The sequence below is a fragment of the Lactuca serriola genome, chromosome 4, assembly GCF_051521515.1.
Source record: "Lactuca serriola cultivar US96UC23 chromosome 4, Lser_US96UC23_V15, whole genome shotgun sequence".
NCBI lineage: Eukaryota > Viridiplantae > Streptophyta > Magnoliopsida > Asterales > Asteraceae > Lactuca > Lactuca serriola.
In genome coordinates, this window is record NC_136411.1 from 392326209 (window position 1) to 392347565 (window position 21357).

The 21357-nt window shown below is 36.5% G+C and overlaps 1 protein-coding gene across 1 annotated transcript; it reads right to left on the reverse strand.

Annotated features, from left to right (window-relative positions):
- Nucleotides 1–17093: 17093 nt before the first annotated feature.
- Nucleotides 17094–19017, reverse strand: LOC145099868 (calcium-dependent protein kinase 1-like). Its single transcript, XM_079037372.1, has 6 exons — nt 18793–19017; nt 18590–18690; nt 17684–18039; nt 17458–17601; nt 17187–17339; nt 17094–17113 (listed from the first exon to the last, which is right to left on the reverse strand). The coding sequence occupies exons 1-6, from the start codon at nt 19015–19017 to the stop codon at nt 17094–17096; spliced, it is 999 nt and encodes a 332-aa protein (XP_078893498.1).
- Between the last annotated feature and the right edge of the window lie 2340 nt (nt 19018–21357).

The window sequence follows — 21357 nt, forward strand, 5'->3', positions numbered from 1 at the left end:
GTTCGGTCTATAACATCATACACATACATATATCATATAGCACATAAACTCATACGTAACACATAAGACCCTCTGGTCAACGCATAATACCACTCTAGGCAACGTATAGTGAGAAGACTCACCTCGATGTCTCGGTAAGTATCTGACTCGGTAGAAATGTGATCTAGCCTTCGCCTAATCACATAAAGTAAATACTCTCATAAATACAACTGTACTCAACCCTAAAAGTCAACAAGGTCAACGGTTAAACTTTGACCCGACTCGTCGAGTGTACTAACACGACTCGGCGAGTCTACACGTGTCCACTGACTCTCTTAGTCCCTCTCTTGGCACGTCGAGTACTTCCCCGGACTCGACGAGTTCCACTTGACGTGAATCGCGGGGCCACCCCGACTCAACTTGCCGAGACTCAAGAACAACTCGGCGAGTTCCAACTTGAACTCAGACTCCCCTGACTCTCCCTGACTCACCAAGTTATTCCCTAACTCGGCAAGTCCACTCACTGAGTGATTAACGGGCAACCTTCATACTACTCGCCGAGTCTGTTCTTCGGACTCAGCGAGTTCATGCCATGCACAAACTCTATACAACTCCTGAGGTCAGATCTGCTCCATACAATCATAGATCTGGCCTCCCCAAGCATGATAATCACGTAAAGTTCGGACCTTGGCACTCATATAACATCTAAACGGTCCAAAATGGTGATTTAGCCCAAAAAATGGCATCCCTAGCTCATGGCTCCCAAAAGGACTCATAAAGCTCCAAGGGTTAAGGCCTCTGGACCTCTTTGGGTCCAAATCTAGAACACAGACTCGAGAAGGGACCAAATGCTCCACTTAATCAACCTCTAAAGGGGTTAGAAAACCCTAACACTAAGAATCAACACCAAAAACTAAAGAAGGTCCGAGAATAATACCTCAATACAATCTCTATGAGCTCAAAATCACCAAAATCGCACCTCCTTCAGCCTCCTCTTTCCTTGAACACTTCCTTCTTGCAGAAACACCCACAAAAGGTTCAAGAATGGCCTCTCCTTCCTCACAAACGCTCTAGATCTCTTAGGGTTGGTGGCCGCAAATGACGACCCTGAGACCCTTTAAATATGTCTCAAACCCTGGAAATTAGGGTTTCATTAAACAGTGTGGAATCGCCGAGTCCACTCATGAACTCGTCGATGCCAGCTGTGAACTTGCAAACGAATCCGCGAACATACTCGGCGAGTCTAGACGCCAATTCGCCGAGTCTCCCCTCAACACCCAAAAATAAAAGAACAAAATATAATACCTGGGAAACCAGAAGTTATAACTATGCTAATCATTACCTTAATATACACAAAAATATTTTTTTATTATATTTTTTATTTTTAGAAAGCTATTTTTATCGAAAAATTATTTTAAATATCAAAATTTATAATTCTTATTCTCTATAAATAGACATCCATATTCATATAGTTTTAAGATAAAATAATAAAAAAAAAATTATTCTTTTTAGAGTTTCAACTCTCACTATTCACAAGTAAATAAAAATGCATCAGATTTTTATTACAGTACATTCATTATTCATTTATGAATAAAACGTATGCTTAACTTTTTTATAGTTTAAGTATCGTTCATATATGAATATAACACATAATAAAGTTTTCTTACCTAAAATATGTTTTTCTACATCATCTTTTGTCACATGTTATATTTATATATGGATAAAACGTGTATTAGTTGTCGTCATATGTTATATTCATATATGAATAAAACATTTATCATATCTTTGTTACAGTTAATTTGTTATTCATATATGAATAAGCAGTATGTTAATAGATGAAGAAGTGTTTTGAAAATTTGAACTACTTATTCATATATGAATAACAAATGAACTATAACAAAATTATGATAAATATGTTCTTCGTATATGAATATAACTTGTGAAGAAAGCTAATACACGTTTTATTTATATGCGAATATAACATGTGACGAGAATTGATGTAAACTGTAAAAAGTTTATTATATGTTATATTCATATATGAATCATACTTAAACTGTAAAAAAAGTTAATCATATTTTTTATTCATAAGTGAATATCAAATATACTGTAGTAAAAATCTGATGCATTTCTATTCACTTATTAATAACGATAGCTGAAACTAATATATATATATATATATATATATATATATATATATATATATATATATATATATATATTATCTTAAACTATATCAACATGGACGTCTATTTATAGAGAATAAAAAATTATGAATTTTAATATATTTAAAAATATTTTTGATAAAAATAGCTTCTAAATTTAAAAAAAAAAACGACAAAATAACTATGTTTTTGTAAATATTAATGTAATGAATAACATAGTTTAAGTAAACATGTTTGTTGGAAAACATACGTGTATTTATCTCCCATTTATGGACGCTTTTGTGACAAAAATAAATAAGTGACTAAGAATGATTACCCTTTGTTTTCTCAATTGAACTTACCTCTTTCTGTATATATATATATATATATATATATATATATATATATATATATATATATATATATATATATATATATAGCAAGGTGAATGCTCGCGCGTTGCGCAGAAACGCCTATATAGTTGAAATCTTTACAAATATATGTTTTTTTTTAATATAACAGTAGCGTTGTTGTTAAATTTAATATAATAATTCATATACTAAATTGATATAATATATTGATTATTTTGAATTATATGATAATATATACATCTATTATAACTGCATAATCTCAACTGTTTGAGTGACTTCTACTCATGAGTTATTCATGAATAAAATTAAATATTATATATGCTTGTTGTTATTGTTAATTAATTTTTTAAAATTTATTTGTTTAGCGTTTTTATTTCTATCATTATAATTATTTAAAACATGAAAAATTGTTTTTTGATTTTAAAGGTAACAATATAATCATTTATATAGAGTTATTTTAACTATTGTTATGGTAAGTTATTTTAAACTACTTATTTGGAAACTTTTAACGATTATAAAAATATATTTAGGAAATATTTTAGTTAAATTGAAATTATAATTTAGTTTTTGTATTTAGCACTTTTAACTATACATATAATATTCATTGGGTTTTGAAGTGGAACTGAAATTTATATTTAAGTTGACACTTTAATGTTATATTTAAATTAACAATTTAAGTATTTTTTCCAAATTGCTCAAAAGTTGTTGCTTTAAATTGATAATGGTTTACTTACAACAACATATTAAATTTAATAAATTAAGTATAATATGTTAAAAGTTAAAGACATAACTTTGTAACTAGAAGTAAATATATTATTTTAATATTGAAATTTATTTTATTTATGGTTACACTTTAGGTTTGATATTTATTTTACCTTATTAACCAACTTATCATTATTGGAAAGACACTACAATTTATCACTTTTATATATTTACAAAATATTCTTTGGGTTGTTTAAGTTAAATTAAAATTTATATTTAAGTTGATCCTGTAATGTTATATTTAAATTTATAATTTAAGTATTTTATAAAAATTGTTCAAAAGTTGTAGCTTTAAAATGATAATGGTTCGCATCCAATAATATATTAAAACTAATAAATTAAGTATAATATGTTAAAAGTTAAAAAACATAAGTTTATAAGTAGAAGTAATATATTATTTTATATGACATCCCTATTTTCACGGGCAGAAAAGACCGATTTTTGTTTATGCTTTATAAAAATCAGAGTATCTCTTTCAATAAAAACGTGGTGGAATTTGTTCCCAGAAAAACATGATAATTTCATTATCAAATCATTTCCGAAGAAATGTATTTTTATTCATTTTAAAACATTTGAGATGTCATCGTTAATACAGAAACAAGCATAAACAGAACTTACATTCATTTACACTAGTGATCTATATCTACTTAATATTTCAGTGTAATGTAACTTCACATCGTCACCTGTGATACAAGTAAACTAAGTGAGTCAGGTTGGGAAACCTGGTGAGTACATAGGGTTTTCAACCCACAATAATATAATTATTATGTTTAATCATCAAATAGTTAACCCAATTACCCATCCCCATTATCTTCTTTAATCTTAAGGATCTACCCTAAGAATCAACTATTTCTCGTTCATTCATTCCTAAGGATTTTCCTAAGGAATAGGTACGAAGTCCATCGTTGTCAATGACACAGCTGTCAATCACAGCTGCTAGTTCTATCACTTAGGCGCACCTTCCATAGTTGTGACATTCTATATGAGGCGCTTCTGTCGGTATTGTCCTTTAGACGCTACTGTCAAGGTTGTAATGTTCTTTATTAGGCGTAGCTGCTGATATTATCCTTAGAGCGCAACTGCTAGGATGTTTATCGTAGATCAACAACATCTACAGGTTGTGGCGCAGCTGCTAGTGCTCATCTATAGGGTACTAGGTCCATTGCTGTCAATGTTCACCTATAGGGCACTAGGTCCATACCACTAATATTCCTCTATTTCAGCTTTCACCCCTCGTCCTTCATCTATCCATGTTTTACCCAACATATTTTGTAGATATAAAAATACGTATACAGTTTAAAACATTTAAAACATGTATAAAAATCTCTCACTCAACATAGACAACAAGTATTCAGACAATATGCACACATAGCACGTAATTTATATTAAATACTTCATATCTATGAGTAAGATGAAAGTAACTATGCACTCACTTGAGAAGGTGGTGACTCGGCACTTGGACAACACTTCGTTACTTTTAACACAATTTTCCTCGGACAAAACAACGGGTTTTCTCAAAAACCGGGCTTCGTTGGAGCAACGTTCCCGAGCCGAAAGGCTCTTTTCTCGGGGCTTTGGGAGCCTCATGGCTTCCTTTGGGTGCTAGGGGGTTTACCTAGACTTTAGGGGAGGGGGGGTGGGGCTTTAGAAAGAGAAACTAAAGAGAGAGAAGGGTTTGAAGGTGTGAGGAAGTGAGGGAACCCGACACCTCTATTTATAAGGGTGCTGACTGATGGACTCGCCGAGTAGAAGGACCTACTCGCCGAGTTTGGGCATGTGGCAGCCTTCAGGTGGTGCCACGTGTCCAATTCTGGTGGTGCCACGTCACCCCCTATCGTGTATCAGCCTTCAAATTAGAAAAGTCATAACTCTCGCATACGAGCTCCGTTTTTTACGTTCTTTTTTCAAAGCGTAGGTAAAATCAAGATCTACAACTTTTATTTAGACTCCGTTGGCTAATTCTCGAACGATCTCAAGTTTAACAGTAGGAGGCGTTTAGACTGTTAAATGACCGCGAAGAATTCGTAACTCCTTCATACGAACTCCGTTTTTATCTATCATTTTACCGTTGAGTTCCTATTAATGAGATCTTCAACTCTCATTTAGGTCGCGTAAGCCAAAAACCGCTCGAACTAAAAATCGAGTTTCGGGCCGTGTACTGCTAAGCCAAATCTTAGAAAATTCATAACTTCCTCATACGAAGTCAGATTTGGGCGTTCTCGGTTTAACATATAATACAACTTTTGTTTAGATTTCTAAGGCTAAAAGTCGCTCCATCGTTAATTTACTATTTACGCTTCCCAGTGTCGTGTCGGTTTTGCCGTAAAACTTCGACGGGCCATAACTTCTTCGTTATAACTCGGATTTCGGCGTTCTTTATATGTACGGAAACCTTGAGACATATTCTACAACTTGGTTAAGACTATTTATTATAAATAATTTTTTGACGAAAAGTCATTTTCGACACTTATTGTCTCTAAATTGACTAGCTCGGATCTGCGGGCGTTACTTTTTAATATTGAAATCTAGTTTATATATGATTACACTTTAGGTTTGATATTTATTTAATCTTATTAACCAAATTATTATTATTATTATTATTATAAAGAAATTGAAAAGTCATGGGAGTTTCAAATGAATGTGGTGAAAGGAAAAATATTTCCTTTATAAGTATAGTAGGCGAATGTCCGCGCGTTGCGCAGAAACACCTATATAATTGAAATCTATATATATATATATATATATATATATATATATATATATATATATATATATATATATATATTAATATAACAATAACATTGTTGTTAAATTTGATATAATAATTCGTATACCAAATTGATATAATATATTGATTATTTTGAATTATATGATAATATATACATCTATTATAATTGTATAATCTTAATCGTTTGAATGAATTCTAACTGTGAGTTACTCATGAATAAAATTAAATATAATATATGGCTTAATGTTATTTATAGTTATTTTTATTGTTAATTAATTTTTTAAAATTTATTTTTATAACGTTTTACTTTTTATCATTATAATTATTTAAAACATCAGACAATGTTTTTTTTTTATTTTAAACGTAACAATATAATCATTTATATAGAGTTATTTTTCACTATTGTTATTGTCTGTTATTTTAAGCTACATATTTGAAAACTTTTAACGATTATACAAATTTATTTAGGAAATATTTTAGTTAAATTGATATTATAATTTCGTTTTTGCATTTAACACTACAATTTATCACTTTTAATTATTCACAAAATACTTATTGAGTTTTTTAAATGGAACTGAAATTTATATTTAAGTTTACACTGTAATGTTATATTTAAATTAATATCTTAAGTATTTTAAAACTGTTCCAAAGTTGTAGCTTTAAATTGATAACTATTTACATACAACAACATATTAAATCTAATAAGTTAAGTATAGACAAAACTGCAAAAATGGTCCCTGTGGTATGCATTTTTTTGGGGGTTTTAGTCCAAACCAAGACTTTTTGGATTGGTGGTCCTTTTGGCCATGTTTATACATAGATTTGGTCACTCGTAAAATTGAAATGACTATAATGCCCTTCTAATATATATATATATTTTTATGTTTTTCTATTTAATTTAAATGAAAAAGAAAATAATTAATTAATTTGGGCCCACCTCTCTCTCTCTCTCTCTCCACATACCATCTTCCCCATCCTTTCTCGTTTTTCCCCTAAGTCCCAATGTAGAACATGATACCAACTCAAACTACTTCACTTCAACACCTTTTTCACCTAATCAGAAACCAAAACATCCTAAAACAAGAACTATCAAATCGGTGTCTGAAACCAAAACATCCTTTCTCGCCAAGTCCCTTCACATCCTCCAAAAAATAAAAGAATAAAATAATATACCTGGGAGTCCGGATGTTACAGGATTAGGGTTTTCTCATTCCATCACCAACTCGTCGAGTACATCTTCCGACTCTGCGAGTTGGCCACTTAACCCACGTTCAAATCCCGCTCCGACTCGATGAGTAGCATACCTACTCGTCGAGTAGCTTCCTTAATTTACACTTAATTAGCACCCTTCAACTTCTTTCTTCCGAACTTGGGATGTTACAATCCGCAACAATGGTGGAAATTTACGAGAGGATTGTGTGGTTTGACCACCTCGAGAAAATTTCATGTGTGGAAAGAGAGTCATTTTCATGGAGACTGTACAAGATGAGGACTAGGGGTATGCTTTCCTTGAGTTCAATTAGAGTGTGTCCTAGCAGGTTGTTCCAGGTGATCAGGAGAAGTGAATCGCGAACGACAACTTTCGTTGTCTATGTTATATCTTGACTATGAGGATGATGCCCATGTTTTTATGATTGTGTCTCGCGATGGCGTGAAGGCCAAAAATTCAAATGCAAAGTGTGTGGTAGTCCAATTGTTCTTCGATGGAGAATCGGTGCTATGAATGGGCTATCATATTTATTGCTTGTGAATTTGCATGGGATTCTTGATAATAGAGGAGGTTATGACTGGGAAGCTTCCAAGGTCTCCATCTGAGATTCGGAATGTCTTTGAGTTGTGGGGTATTTATCTAGGAGATTATCTTGCGTTGTGTTATACATTCCAAGAGTCAAGGATTGTTGTATCTAGCTGAGTTGGTTTGAAGTGTGGTTTGTCTGCAACATCATTTGATGAAAGTTCGAACCCAAGTGGGGGAGAACTGGGCATACTACTTTAACGATCATCGATCAATTGAGTTCACGGTTTCCAAAGAACAACTTATATGGATTTACGGTTCGGATATGTGAGGCTTTGGTTCAAGATGTGGTCAAGACGAGGTGCAAAGCATGTTAACATTTGTCATATGTGCTTTGGAATGCATGTGTTGTCTTCGCGGAAGGAAGTTGTTGGTAAGGGAGCTCGTTGTAGCCAGTGGTCTGTTTCGAGGATGACGATGAACTGGTCAATAGGTGGTTAAGTTGGTCAGGTCGAGTGTCGGTTGTTAAATAATTCGTCAGCTCAGGGTATAGATTGTTGCTATCATTGGTATGTCAATCAACTTCAAATTTTGGTATGTGTAGTTCCGCATGGGTTAGTTCAGTAGAAGATTGGATTGTTGGGTAGTTACCCGTACATCATCGATCGTTGAATGTTCCCTTTACCGTCAATGGATGGGAATGCTTCGAAGGTTTTGAGTTGTATAATTGGAGGTCTATGATCGTGACAACCTATTGTCATGTTCTATTTATTCTATATCGTGGCTTCTGGGTACGTTGCCCTGAATTGCTGGATTGTGAAATTATGGTCTATAGCATACTTGGGTTTGTTTCCGTAGTAGGTAGAACATTGAAGTGATTATTTGTCTGTTCTAATTGCGGGTCGTTTGTGTTCCATGTCATTAGCTGGGATTGTAGAAGGATGTAGAATTGTATCAAGGGAAGGTACTTTGGATACAACAATCTTTGTCGAGATTAGTAAAGTGCTTCATCTGGTTTGGGGTGTGAGCACCCAATAATGTTTAGTCATGAAATCTTAGTTCAGCAAGCTCAGTATGGTAGTAGTTGGATAGGGAAAGTGTGGAATGGTGTAACATCCGGATTCCCAGGCACATTATTTATTCTTTATTATGGAGATTTTGCAGGGACTCGGCGAGTTGATGCTTAGACTCGCCGAGTAGAGTCGCCAATTCCATCCGGGTTAATGACCGGACTCGGCGAGTCGAGTAGTGGAATTGGCGATTCTGCGCTGTTTAATGAAGCCCTAATTCCTAGGTATTGAGACCTATTTAAAGGGGCCTATAGCCACCAATTGCGACTACCAGACCCCTGAGTGAAACCCTAAGCGATCTAGAGTGTTTGTGAGGAAGAAGAGGCCATTTTTGATCCTTGTGTGGGTATTTTTGCAAGAAGAAGGTGACCAAGGCAAGAGTGAGCTGAAGAGGGTGCTATTCTGTGGATTTCAGAGCCTAAGGACTTCATATTGAGGTATATTTTCGATCCTTCTTCAGTTTTGGGTGTTAATCCTTGAGAGTTAGGGTTTCTAGCCCATTTAGAGTGTGAATAATGGTGCAATTGGTCCCTTCTTGTGTTGAGGCTTCGGATCTGGATCCAAAGAGGTCCAGAGACCTTAACTCCCTGATCTTTATGGGGTAACATGGGTAGTATGAGCTTAGGGTGACATATTGAGGCCATTTCTTCAAATAGAGCCATTGGGTCTTTGCATGCGCATCAAGATCCAGACTTTACATGTTTATATTGCTTACGGAGGCCAGATCTATGGGTTAGAGGAACGGATCTGACCTCAGGAGTTCATTTGAGCTTGAGCATGGCATGAACTCGTCGAGTCCCAAGAACAGACTCGACGAGTAGGGCTAGGGTTTCCCATAGTTCACTCAGTGAGTAACTTGACGAGTTGGGGGAATGACTCGGTGACTCAGAGGGGAATAGAGGACTGGAGTTCAAGGCAGAACTCGCTAAGTTCATAATGGGACTTGGCGTGTGGAGTCGGGGTGGCCCCGCGATTCATGCCAGGTATAACCCGTCGAGCAGGGGAAAAACTCGACGTGTCATGCGAGACTAGAGGGATAGTGGACACGTGTAGACTCGTCGAGTCGCCCAAATGTACTCGGCGAGTCGGGTCAAAGTTTGACCGTTGACTTTTGTTGACTTTGAGGGTTTGGTCAACATTGGGGTCTTTGTGTCAATAGAGGGGTAAAATGGTCTTTTACCCTTCTGAGGGTGCCAAGAGAGGGTTGAGTCTAGTCTCGAGAGTTATATTTATGAGAGTATTTACTTTATGTGATTAGGTGGAGGCTAGGCCATATTCCTACCGAGTCAGAGATTTACCGAGACATCCGAGGTGAGTCTTCTCACTATACTTGCCTAGAGTGGTAACAGAGTTATGTGCTAGTGTACTGTTGAGTTATGTGCCAGTGTATTTGTATGCTATTTATGTGTTATTGTGATATGTGATATGCATGATTCAGAGTTTCCATAGATAGGACCAGTGGGTCCATAGAGTTAGGGCTAGAGGGCCCACAGAGAGTTGGGACCGGAGGGTCCCACTAAGACACACTGACCAGAGGGTCAGCAGAGTTATAGCCTTGAGTGGCTAATATGTGTTAAAGTTTTATTTTGGGGAACTCACTAAGCTTTTATGCTTGCAGTGTTATGTGTTATGTGTTTTAGGTAGCAGTGATGATCGCAGGAAGGCGTCGACATGATCTTTATACACACCCGCGGAGTTTATTATGATTTGATCTTGGGATTTGTACTGAGATAATGTTGATACATTGTTTTCTTAAAAGTAAGTATTTATGAATTATTATTGTTTTAAAAAGTGAAAAATTGTTTTAAATTTTACGGTGTTACAAATGGCTTGGTAATCCATTGATCACGAGTTTATCAAGAATGTAGATGAATCCGATTGAGGGATGGTCACTTGGGACCGTCGGGGATAGTTCCAAGTGCGAGCTATTTTAGAATTTTTATCCATGTTAGTCATTTGGATCGATATATCTTGAGGGAGCACCAGGGTTCCTTGAGGTAGGGAAGAATCCAAGATAGGTCAGTGTAACATCCCGATCCTCGCGTATGAAATTTTAAGGATTTTGTATATTTCACAAGACCTACTCGACGAGTTGGAGACCCCAAGTCGTCGTGTAGAAGCTAAGTATGCCGCATGGATTTTGGAACCTACTCGACGAGTTAGAGGACCCCAACTCGATGAGTTGGAGCAGAATGGGAAAATCCTAATTTTTAGGGTTTGCACCCTATTTAAAGTACTTAACCCGTATTCTTTGTCCTCCCTTATCACCTCATTGCCCAGAGATGGAAACCCTAGCCATGCTTTACTACTTCCTTGTGTGTGTAAGCTTAGAAGGTCATTTTTGTGCTCTTTTGAAAGGGTTTTGAAGGTTGAAGAGGTTGGAGTAAAGGGAGAAGTAGTAGATCCGAAATCTACTTTACCTTGACCTCTTATTGCTTAGATCTTTCTTTATGCAAGAATATGGCCATTTCTAGTGCAAAATGGAGTCACTCTTAGGTTTGAGCTTGTCATGAGGAGATGGTCTCAGATCTGGACTCCTCTAGGCCCCCATGGACATAAAGTTGTCGACTTTATTTGGTCTTGGCTCTTTTACATGCTCTAAACCTCTTCCTAAGCTTAGGTTTGGGTGTTTTAGCCTCTTGAGGCCTTACATGCACATAAAGTTGGTAACTTTACGTGGTAACTACACACTAGGGGGCTAGATCTACAGTCTGGAGCTTTGGTTTTTCTTAAAAGCCTCTGAATGGAAAAGGGCTAAAAGAACTCGACGAGTTGCTTAGCCAACTCGACGAGTTGGATAAGGGTTTTCCCGCTTTCTGAGTGAACTCGGCGAGTTGGTGAGATAACTCGACGAGTTTATTAATGTTTTCCCGATCTTCTGGACACTACATGGACTCGACGAGTTGTTTGGCAACTCGGCGAGTTGACTCGAGTTTTCACGGTTTCTGAGTGCTGATGGAACTCGACGAGTTGGGTCAACATGGACTGTTGACCTCGAACGTTGACTTTGACTTTGAATTTGACCAAGGGCTGACCAAGTTTGACTTCTGAGGGTATTTTCGTAATTTGGGATTTTGATGGAATTGGTTCAATGGTGGTTGTAGGTGTTTGAGTTTGGAGTCGTATTTCGGAAGTTTGATATTTTCAGTTCAGTTCGACATTGTGAGTTGAGTTTTCCTCACTATACTTAGGGGTCGAAGGCACCAAGGTCGGCCCATTGGATCTGATATCCTAGTAGTTGTTGATATGCTGAGTATGAGTTAGTTATGCATGCTAGTTTGCTATACTAGTCTCATAGATCTGTAGGACTACCTGTGATACTGTCTGACTATTTGTATGTGTTTTTAGCTGTTACATGTCGACATGTTGTATGGGTAGGGTTGAGGTTGTACTTCTCCTTACGGTAACTAACAAACCTTGGGGTATGCCAGATATGAGCTGAGGGCTAGGGAGGGCATGCCAGAGTCATATTGAGGACTCCTAAGCATTCCAGATGTGAGTTGAGGGCCAGGGGAGAATTCCAGACTCACACTGAGGGTTGATCAATTATATTCCAGTCTTACGAATGAAGGGGCAAGCCAATCATAAGTTGTGGGCTCGAGAGAAAGCCATACTTATGTTGTGGGCTCGGGAGCAAGCCAGATGTGAGTCGTGGGCCTGAAAGACAAGCCAGACTCATACTATGGGCTCGGGGGTAATCCAGTCTATGAGGTTGTGGCCGCATTACATGTTGTTATTATGTGTGCTATTCGTTATGTATTGGTATTTTGGTGGAACTCACTAAGCTTCGGGCTTACAGTTTTGGATTTTGTTTCAGGTACTTCGGATGATTGCGGGAAAGCGAAGGCTTGATTGTACACCTCCTCACATTTTATGATTTTGATTTATGGGATACTCTGATATGAAACTATTTTGAACACATTTTTGTAATCAGTAATGGTTTTGGATGCTTGAAAAAGTTTTAAATTTTTATGAATTTTATGGATATTACAGTCAGGATCGTAAGTGCAGAGTAGACTACCATTTGGCCAACGGGACCTTAAACGGATAATCGGATGGTGCAGATAAGATATTGTTTGATCAAGGATTAACTGGGAAGGCCAGTCAGGATGGTATCATCCTAAGTCAACAAGGGAGCCAGTTTTGGTTGCGAGAGGGTTCAGGGTTAAGCAAGGAATAGTGTAATTTGGTTAGTGATGAGCATCAAAGCAAATGATATGGATTCATGGCTATGTTCAGTTCGAGGGTTGTGTTAGGACCTCTCTACCTATTCTGTCTCATGAAGGCTTTGGGGTCTAAAGCCCGACCCGAACACCTGATAGAGTCTGGTAGGCAGGGTTTTGACTCATAGTGTTTTTGGTTAGGGTGTAGTTATTGGAGTAATGTAAGAATGCAGAGTAGTTGTTGTATTCACCAAGTTAGTGTGCGGTTGTGGGAGTGAAGTAAGACTGCGGAGCAACTGTAGCATTCACCAAGTTAGTGTGTGATTGTGGAAGTGATGTAAGGCTGCTGAGCGGCCATAACATTCACCAGGTTAGTGTGTGGTTGTGGAAGTGATGTAAGATTGCGGAGCAGCCATAGCATTCAATAGGTTAGTATGGGGTTATGGAAGTGATGTAAGACTACGGAGCAGCCATATCTTTCACTAGGTTAGTGTGCGGTTGTAGGAGTGATATAAGACTACGGAGCAATCGTAGCATTCACTAGGTTGGTGTGCGGTTGTGGGAGTGAAGTAAGGTTGCAGAGAAGCCGTAACATTCACCAGGTTAGTGTGTGGTTGTGGAAGTGATGTAAGACTGCGGAGAAGCCGTAACATTCACTAGGTTAGTGTGTAGTTGTAGGAGTGATGTAGGACTGCATAGCAGCTGTAGCATTCACTATGATAGGATGCGGTTGTGGAATTGTTATCAAACTGTGAAGCAGCCGTAGCATTCACTAGGTTGGTAGGCGGTGGTAACAGGGATGGAAGTCTATGACTTGGCTCGTAGCATTCTCTAGGATGATTTAGATCATCACAGGATTGGGTGAAGGGTTGTGAGTAGGCATCAACATCTATAATAATTGGGAAATCTTAGGCTGGGTAGGGGCTAAATGTGATGGGAGAACTCGATTCGGTTTGTAGCCATCATTGGGGTTAAGTGTACTTGGTGATCGTTCTAGCATTGGTTGGTTGAGTTGTCCTGCATTGGGAGTGATTGACTGATGGAGTCATGTTGGCGGATAGACCAGAACCACCTGTACCTATTTAGTTTTTGAGTCTAGAGTTGATTTTGTTTTCAATAAGGCTTTTTCGGTATCGGTAAGTGGTCGAGGCGTATATGTTTCGAGTATCTGTGAATTGATCAAGACGGATAGATTTGTGCGTTTCTAGTTGTGAAGTCAAGTCTTTGTGGGAACCATTTGGAATGGTTCTGTCTGTCTGGGAGTCAGGCATTGATCAGGGTTTTTTAGTTTCAAGTGTTTAGACACTCATTGGGGATTGTGATTTCTACTATTTTGGGTTCGACAACAGTAAGGGTGGGCAGTCGTCCGTGTGGGATGACTTCTTCAGTCATATTTGGGATTCAGGGAGTTCGTTCAGGATCGTTTGGTTTAGCATAGGAGATATTAAGAAATGATTTCGAGGACGAAATCTAATTTAAGTGGGGGAGAGGTGTAACACCCTGTTTCGAGTCATTTCACAATTCGGGGCCATGACCTGAAGATCAAGTAACATAAGGCTTCAAGGCTTTGGGGGAAGAGAGGTTTAGACCCATTTGGAAGTGGGTAATGTAGATATGTGATCCAATAGTTTGGTTTGTGCTTTGGAGTCCTAAGGTAAAATGGGAAAAGTGATGTTTTAGACTTCCTTTATGAATTATGGGTTTTAGTTCGATGTGTTTTAAGTCAAAAGTAACTAGATAGGGTTGTATAGTTCCTCAATACCTTTTCATAGATATAAAGATTGTCGAAGTCGAAGTTGAAACGAAAAAGTTATGATCGTTTGAAATTTGAATGGTTTTGGGTTAATCCGTGTATGCTGGGCATACGGGGGAAGTACATTGACGTACTAGGGCATCCCGGAGTACGCTAGGAATACCAGGAGTACGTTGGGCGTACACGATCAGTTCCTATACCCTATTTTCGTGGTTTGAGCCCTATTTAAGCTCCTTAACTTTCCCAAACTCATTCCATTTTCAACCTCCACCTCTCCAACACCCTCCCATGAAAACCCTAACCCTAGTTTGAGTCTTTTGAGCAAAAGAAGGTGTTTTTGAGTGCTTTGAAGTGTTCTTGGTGCATCTTGCAGAAGAATGAGCTTATTGGTGAAGTATTGTTTGCATTGGAGCTTGTAGATCCAGACTTTTTTCACCTTGATCTCTCTTCTAGAGGTATAAAGTTTGAATCTTGATGATGCATTTGTTAGATCCATATAGTTTTGGACATTATGAGCTTTTGGTCATTTTAGTAGATAAATTTTAGATCTTGAAAGTTTGTGACCTTGTTATGGATAAATTTGGAAATGTTATCCATCTAAACATCATTGTGATTCAGATCTAAAGGTTGGAGACTTGGACTTAATGAATTAAGTTGAAAAAGATGCACTTTTGGTCACTTTGATACTTAAAAAGCTAGATCTTGGTGGTTTGTACCATTCTAATGGATAAAGTTTTAAAATTTATCCATTATGGAGCTTTTAGGATCCATTAAAATGTGATCTTGGTCCTTCTATCCCATCCATGGAAGAGTTATGATGTCTTAATGGATTAATAAGTTAGGGTTTTGGATTTTGGACTTTTTCTAGACATGGAAAGTCATAAAGGTGGGAACTTTATGACTTAGAATGATGTTATGGGTCTAGATCTGAGTGTTGGATTAAAGGACTTAAGAGATTAAGCACTTAATGGAAAAGTGCCATCTGGCCGAGTACACTGGGCGTTACTTTGAGTATCCTCCGCATACTTGTATAGGGTCCCCTTTCTGAATGGTGAGTACGCAGTGCGTATGAGATGAGTACGTTGGGCGTACTCAGCTTAAAGTTTGACTTCTGTTAAATGTTGACTTTTTGACCGAGTCTAACATTAGGTCAAACTTGAGGGTTTTGGGCGATTAATTAAGATTTTATCTAGTTATGGTGTTAGTGGATTCGTGGGTGCAAGGAGTGCAGAAAAAGGATCGTGTCGTAGTGTTTCAAAGTTCTTCGATTCAGGTGAGTCTCCTCCCTATGCTTGTGAGTCAAAAGCACCAATGCCGGCTCACTAAATGGTGTATGTGGAATGCTACCTGTCTTCACTACTAGAAAAACAACCTTTTACGACGCGCAATGCGTGTCGTAAAATGCTCAGACGACGCGCAAATTCGTGTCAAGGAAGGCACTGTCATAACGAGAGACGACGCGCTTTTGCGTGTCGTCTATTTACGATGCGCATTTACGCCACTCATTTACGACATGCAATGCGTATCAAGGAAGGCCCTGTCATACAGGAAGACGACACGCATTTGCGTGTCGTAATCTTACGACGCGCGTTTAGGACATGCATTATGTATCATTAAAGCCCCTGTCATAAATGAAGATGACACGCATTTGCGTGTCATAATTCAGTAACCATTTTCGATATGCATTTACAACGCATCTTTACGATACTCATTTATGCATAATACAAAAATATGTAAAAAAATATATACCCAAAACAATCAATTTCATCCAATAACATCATGTCAAAAAATTGTAATACATTGATATTAAGGGAATCTAATTGTACATTGTTATTAAGAGGTTTTCCCTAACTATATAACCTAATACTACATTGCTATTAAGGGACATCTTCTGCAATGTAAAGCTATACAAACTAAAAAGATATACACAAAGATGATAAACATCAAATTCCAGCTAAGTAGAGTTGCATCTTGCCTTTCATAATTCTTTAAGACTAATGAATCTCTGCTCCGATAATTCTTGTGACCTGATCAAATAAAAGTTAAAAAATTATTATGCTAATATAATTATTAGAAGAATCAAACATGGAATGTTAGTTTTAAAAGACAAAATTACTCTTTTCTCCATCCAACGAATGTGGGATTTGGAATAAATACAATACAATATGAATTACCTGATATCAACGATGAAAATCACAATGACAAGAATATCTTCTTTGTACAATAAACTAGTACTTTAAAAGCTTATTTCTTTAATTTGATATTTTCTTACCTCCATTAAGCCCAATCACATGGCATTCATATACCATGCTAGCATAAGACTGATCCAACATAACATTCATATACCATGCTAGCATTAAAAACATAAATAATCACCTTATTTTAAGAAGCCTAGCTGATCCATGGATGGCCTAATCGTAAATAATGTTCAATAAGAAGCCTATATAATACTTATAGGAAAATTTTATAACAACCAAGACTTACAAAGAACACCATGAGTTGTTATTCGTCTTTTGGGGTCTTTAATAAGCATTTTCCTAACCAAATCTTTAGCACTTTCAGAGATACTAGGCCATGGATCTGAGGAAAAGTCGAGTTTACACCTCAAAATCTCTTCAAAGATCTCATTTTCAGATTCTATCATGAAAAAAAAAAGAACATAAATTCAGTCACTAAAAAGAAAGTTTAGAGCATTTGGTAAGTTATTAACTTATTAACTTATTAACTTGTTATTCTTTTATTCCTTTAGACTTACCTCCCCAAAAAGGTGGGACCCCACAAAGAAGAATGTAAAGAATCACACCAGCACTCCATATATCTGCTTTAGGACCATAATTTTTAAGCAAAATTTCAAGGGCAACATAGTAAGGGCTTCCAACCACATCTGCAAAAGTTTCACCTATGCAATAATTCAAAATACATTAACATAAACATTCAAGAAACATACAGTATTCAAGAAAAGGATATGATTTAAAAGGTACCTCGTTTAAAGAAAACTGATAATCCAAAATCTATGGTTTTAAGAGGAAAATCTTCATGTTCATCAACAAAAAGAAAGTTTTCAGGTTTAAGATCACGATGCATAACACCTAAAGAATGACAAGCTTCAATCACAGATACAATAGTTCTAGCAAGATCAGCTGCTTTTCTTTCTGAATAATGTCTTTTTTTGGTAATTCTATCAAACAATTCACCTCCTGCACAAAGTTCCATAACCAAATGAACTGCAACTGAATCTTCATAAGACCCTTGAATTAAAACCACAATAGGGTTTCCAGATAAATGATGCATGATTTCAATCGGTGTGTAGACATTTAAACAAACAGTTGGTGTACAACTACAAATCGCCAGAATCAGAGAAAGCTCTTGTACAAATCAAACCGAAGTACCCATATAAACTTTCAAAGACGTGTAATTTTTCACTAAAAATCAAAATTGGGAGGTGGGAATTTGAAAGAAATGATGAAAGAGTAGTGGGTATGAATATGATCGAAATCTGCAACTTACAATGGGTTTACTATGTCTCTTTAGATATAATAAACAATTTTAACCTGTTAAAAGGGCAAGAAAGACAGAGCAAGTCAGATATAATAAACAATTTTGACCTAGCTGCTAAAACATAATGAAGGGATTGTCACCCTTCCTCTCCCTCTTGCAATTACCACTAAATCACTAATAGTTCTAATACAGTTACCAAGAAAGGCTTGTTATGATCATTGTTGGTATTACAACTATCATGGCTGAAGATGCCATATACTATTTGTTATGTAGAGTATTGAAGTTAGGAAAAAGGGGGGTTTGAGATGTTTGACATAAAGAAAAAAAAGATACATATGGAAGGAAGTGGCATACTTCGAAAGAGGTGGTTTTCAAGGATTCCTCAAAACATGAACTTATAAACAAGCAATTTGTGGTCATCTTCACAGCAATACCCAAACAATTTCACCAAATTGGGATGTATGAGCTGACCAAGGAAATTAACTTCAGTCTACAACACAATTGTCAGAAACTCTGCAACCAGTTTAAATGCCATGTTTGACTATTTTTTTTGGAAACAGTGAGAAGTGAAATCACCATTTTTGACTCTTACTTCATTCACATTTTCATTTCTCTCACTATTAACATTAGCTTCAATAGCAACTCCTGCGTATCGTTTCAACTGAGCAACAAGAACCCACATATTCGCCAGATCATTCTCCAACTCCCCTTCTTTCTTCTTCAACTCCTCAACTTTTTTCCTGTATTCATCTTCTATGATTTCCTTTTCAGCCATTGCAGCTTCTGACTTGGCATTAGCACCTGGAATTACCTGCATCTAACCTTTCTTTCTTAGCTCGTTGATGTATTCTTCAGATACATTCTCTCCAGATGATGACTTGGATTCTCACTATTGGTTGTAGCCAGTTGTTGTTCTAGCAGTGTGATTCTCTCTTGCATTTCTTTATTTTCTATACATTATAAAAAAATAAAGATTTAAGATAAACATCTTATTGAAAGAAAGAGCACAAGTGGATATTTTAAGATAGATAAGCCCCAGACTCTACTGGTCTATAGCAGAAGGGCAAAAAAGGGCGATTGAGTAATTCCTTCTTGTTATGTTGTTGATATTTGGACAAGAGGTATTTTAGTCTTTTACTTAAATTTGTCAATTAGTGAGTCTAGCCAATCATGGTGGACACTTTTGTTATGGGAGACAACAATAGTGGTACTATGATTTGTTGTCTTCCTTTGTGGTCCACTGTCCAGTCCTAGAGAGTATAAGTAGAATGTTCTTCCATTAGTTTTGGCATATAATTAATCCTGGTTGATTTTATACCTATCTGAGTTAGGATCTTCAATATTTCTACATGAATGTTTATATTGGGCAAGCTTCTATCTAGAAGGGTTTCAAGCCAATTTTTCAAAAGAGTTAGAACTCCATGATCTAGAAACTCTAATTGAAGTTGTTTCCTGCATTAAGAATTTAAAAAGGTAAATGATATAAACAATACTATGTAACAGATGTTTGACTTTTGCAAAGAAAAGACTTTACTTAGATAATACTTCAGTTAGAAGTGGCAACTTTCTAAGTTATTAATAGATGGTTTTGATTGTCTGTTTTGCTCTGCATCTTCTTCCGCTACAACTTCATGTTCAGCCATCACATTTTCAACAAGTAATGCAATCTCTGCAGCACTTTTCTCGGTCTTCTTCTTCTTCTTACCCATCTTGAACATGTCAAATTCTTATCCACAAGAAGATTTGAAGACTTCAAATCACGGTGAATAATCGGTGGGTTGCAATGATGAAGATAATTCATGCCTCGTGCCTTGAGAGTCTCACAATTAAGACAAACAAATCAAAAGAAATATGGAAAAGATGATACTTATCATGCTTGATGCTACTTACGAAAATAATAGTTACCTATAAATTATAATCAAGTGTGAGTTAGAGAACATACTGATCCATACCACAATGCACGATGTACAGTCCCTCATGAACCTGCCAAAACATAAAATATCAAAATAATAGTAATTTGATAGTTTGCAAAATGACTACAATACCCTTCTCTTACCTTGTCCAATTTTTTCTCCCATTATCAAATCCTCCCACAAGATTTCACAATCAAGGCCATTAGTTTCCCTCTCCACTTTGATGATGGCATTGCTTTTGATGCTCATACTGCTGCTTGAGCTACTTGAGTTAATTAGTTGTAGTACTTCTACTAATATGTAATGAAGAAAAACATAACCCTGAAGCCTCAATTTTGTTATTGCTCTTGTTGATATTTTCCAATAGTTGAAAGTCTAGTTTTGAGGAAACAGAATAGCTTATTTTTGGGCAAAGCTCATCTTCTTGATTGATATCTAACCTTTACCAACCAAACCTACCAAATATAGGATCAAAAGACTCTACTCTTTCGTTTCCTTTCTGTGACCATGAATTTCTTTTTTTACCCATCCATGCGCCTGCTTTTGAAGAAAAAATCTTGTAGATTCCTGATTTGTTTTCACTCTCATATCCAGAATCTATTTTTAGTTTTCTAGTAAAATGCTCCACTGTGCTCTTGGAAAAAAGATCTACAAATGGGGATGTCCCCTTGGGGTGCTTGCTTCACTATCATCATAGGCAACATCAATTCCAATTAAATAAAGATTCATTAAACTTATAGCCAAATTTCAGATTACCTTTGATTTCCCTGCCCTTGCTGCAGCAACTAAAGATGGAACAATCAACTTATCACCAGGGCCAAAAATACTATCGAATACCTAATATCTGATGTCTATTTCCTTTAGTTTCGTAATCTTGTCAAACTCAGATCGAGGGTAAGTAGTTTGATGATTAAAAGAAGGAGACGAAGAAACAAAAGAGATGAAGAATGAGTAGTTAAGATACCTTTGACTTCGAATATGTTAAGGTGATGAGAGGCGATGAAAGAAGCAACGTTCTTGGAATCTCCATCACCATATAACAAATAAAGACAAACCGTGCAAAATTACATACATATAAAGAGTAAGCGATGGAAATTTAGGGATTTTGTTGGCCACCACTGGTCAACGAACACCGACTTATTTATGTGTAGGAGAAAAGACGTGTAGATGTAAGAATGGTCGTGACATTCGTCCGGTGGTTGCCAACATTAACAAAGATTGAAGATAGAAGGTGGAGTAGAAAG

Excerpts from the sequence above, each read along its gene's own strand:
- LOC145099868 (XM_079037372.1), bottom strand. The coding sequence starts at position 19,017 with ATGCAGGTAATTCCAGGTGCTAATGCCAAGTCAGAAGCTGCAATGGCT. Across the intron at positions 18,691-18,792 it reads GAAATGAAAATGTGAATGAA|ACTGAAGTTAATTTCCTTGG; the intron begins GTAAGAGTCAAA and ends ATTGTGTTGTAG. Across the intron at positions 17,602-17,683 it reads ATCAGTTTTCTTTAAACGAG|GTGAAACTTTTGCAGATGTG; the intron begins GTACCTTTTAAA and ends ATTATTGCATAG.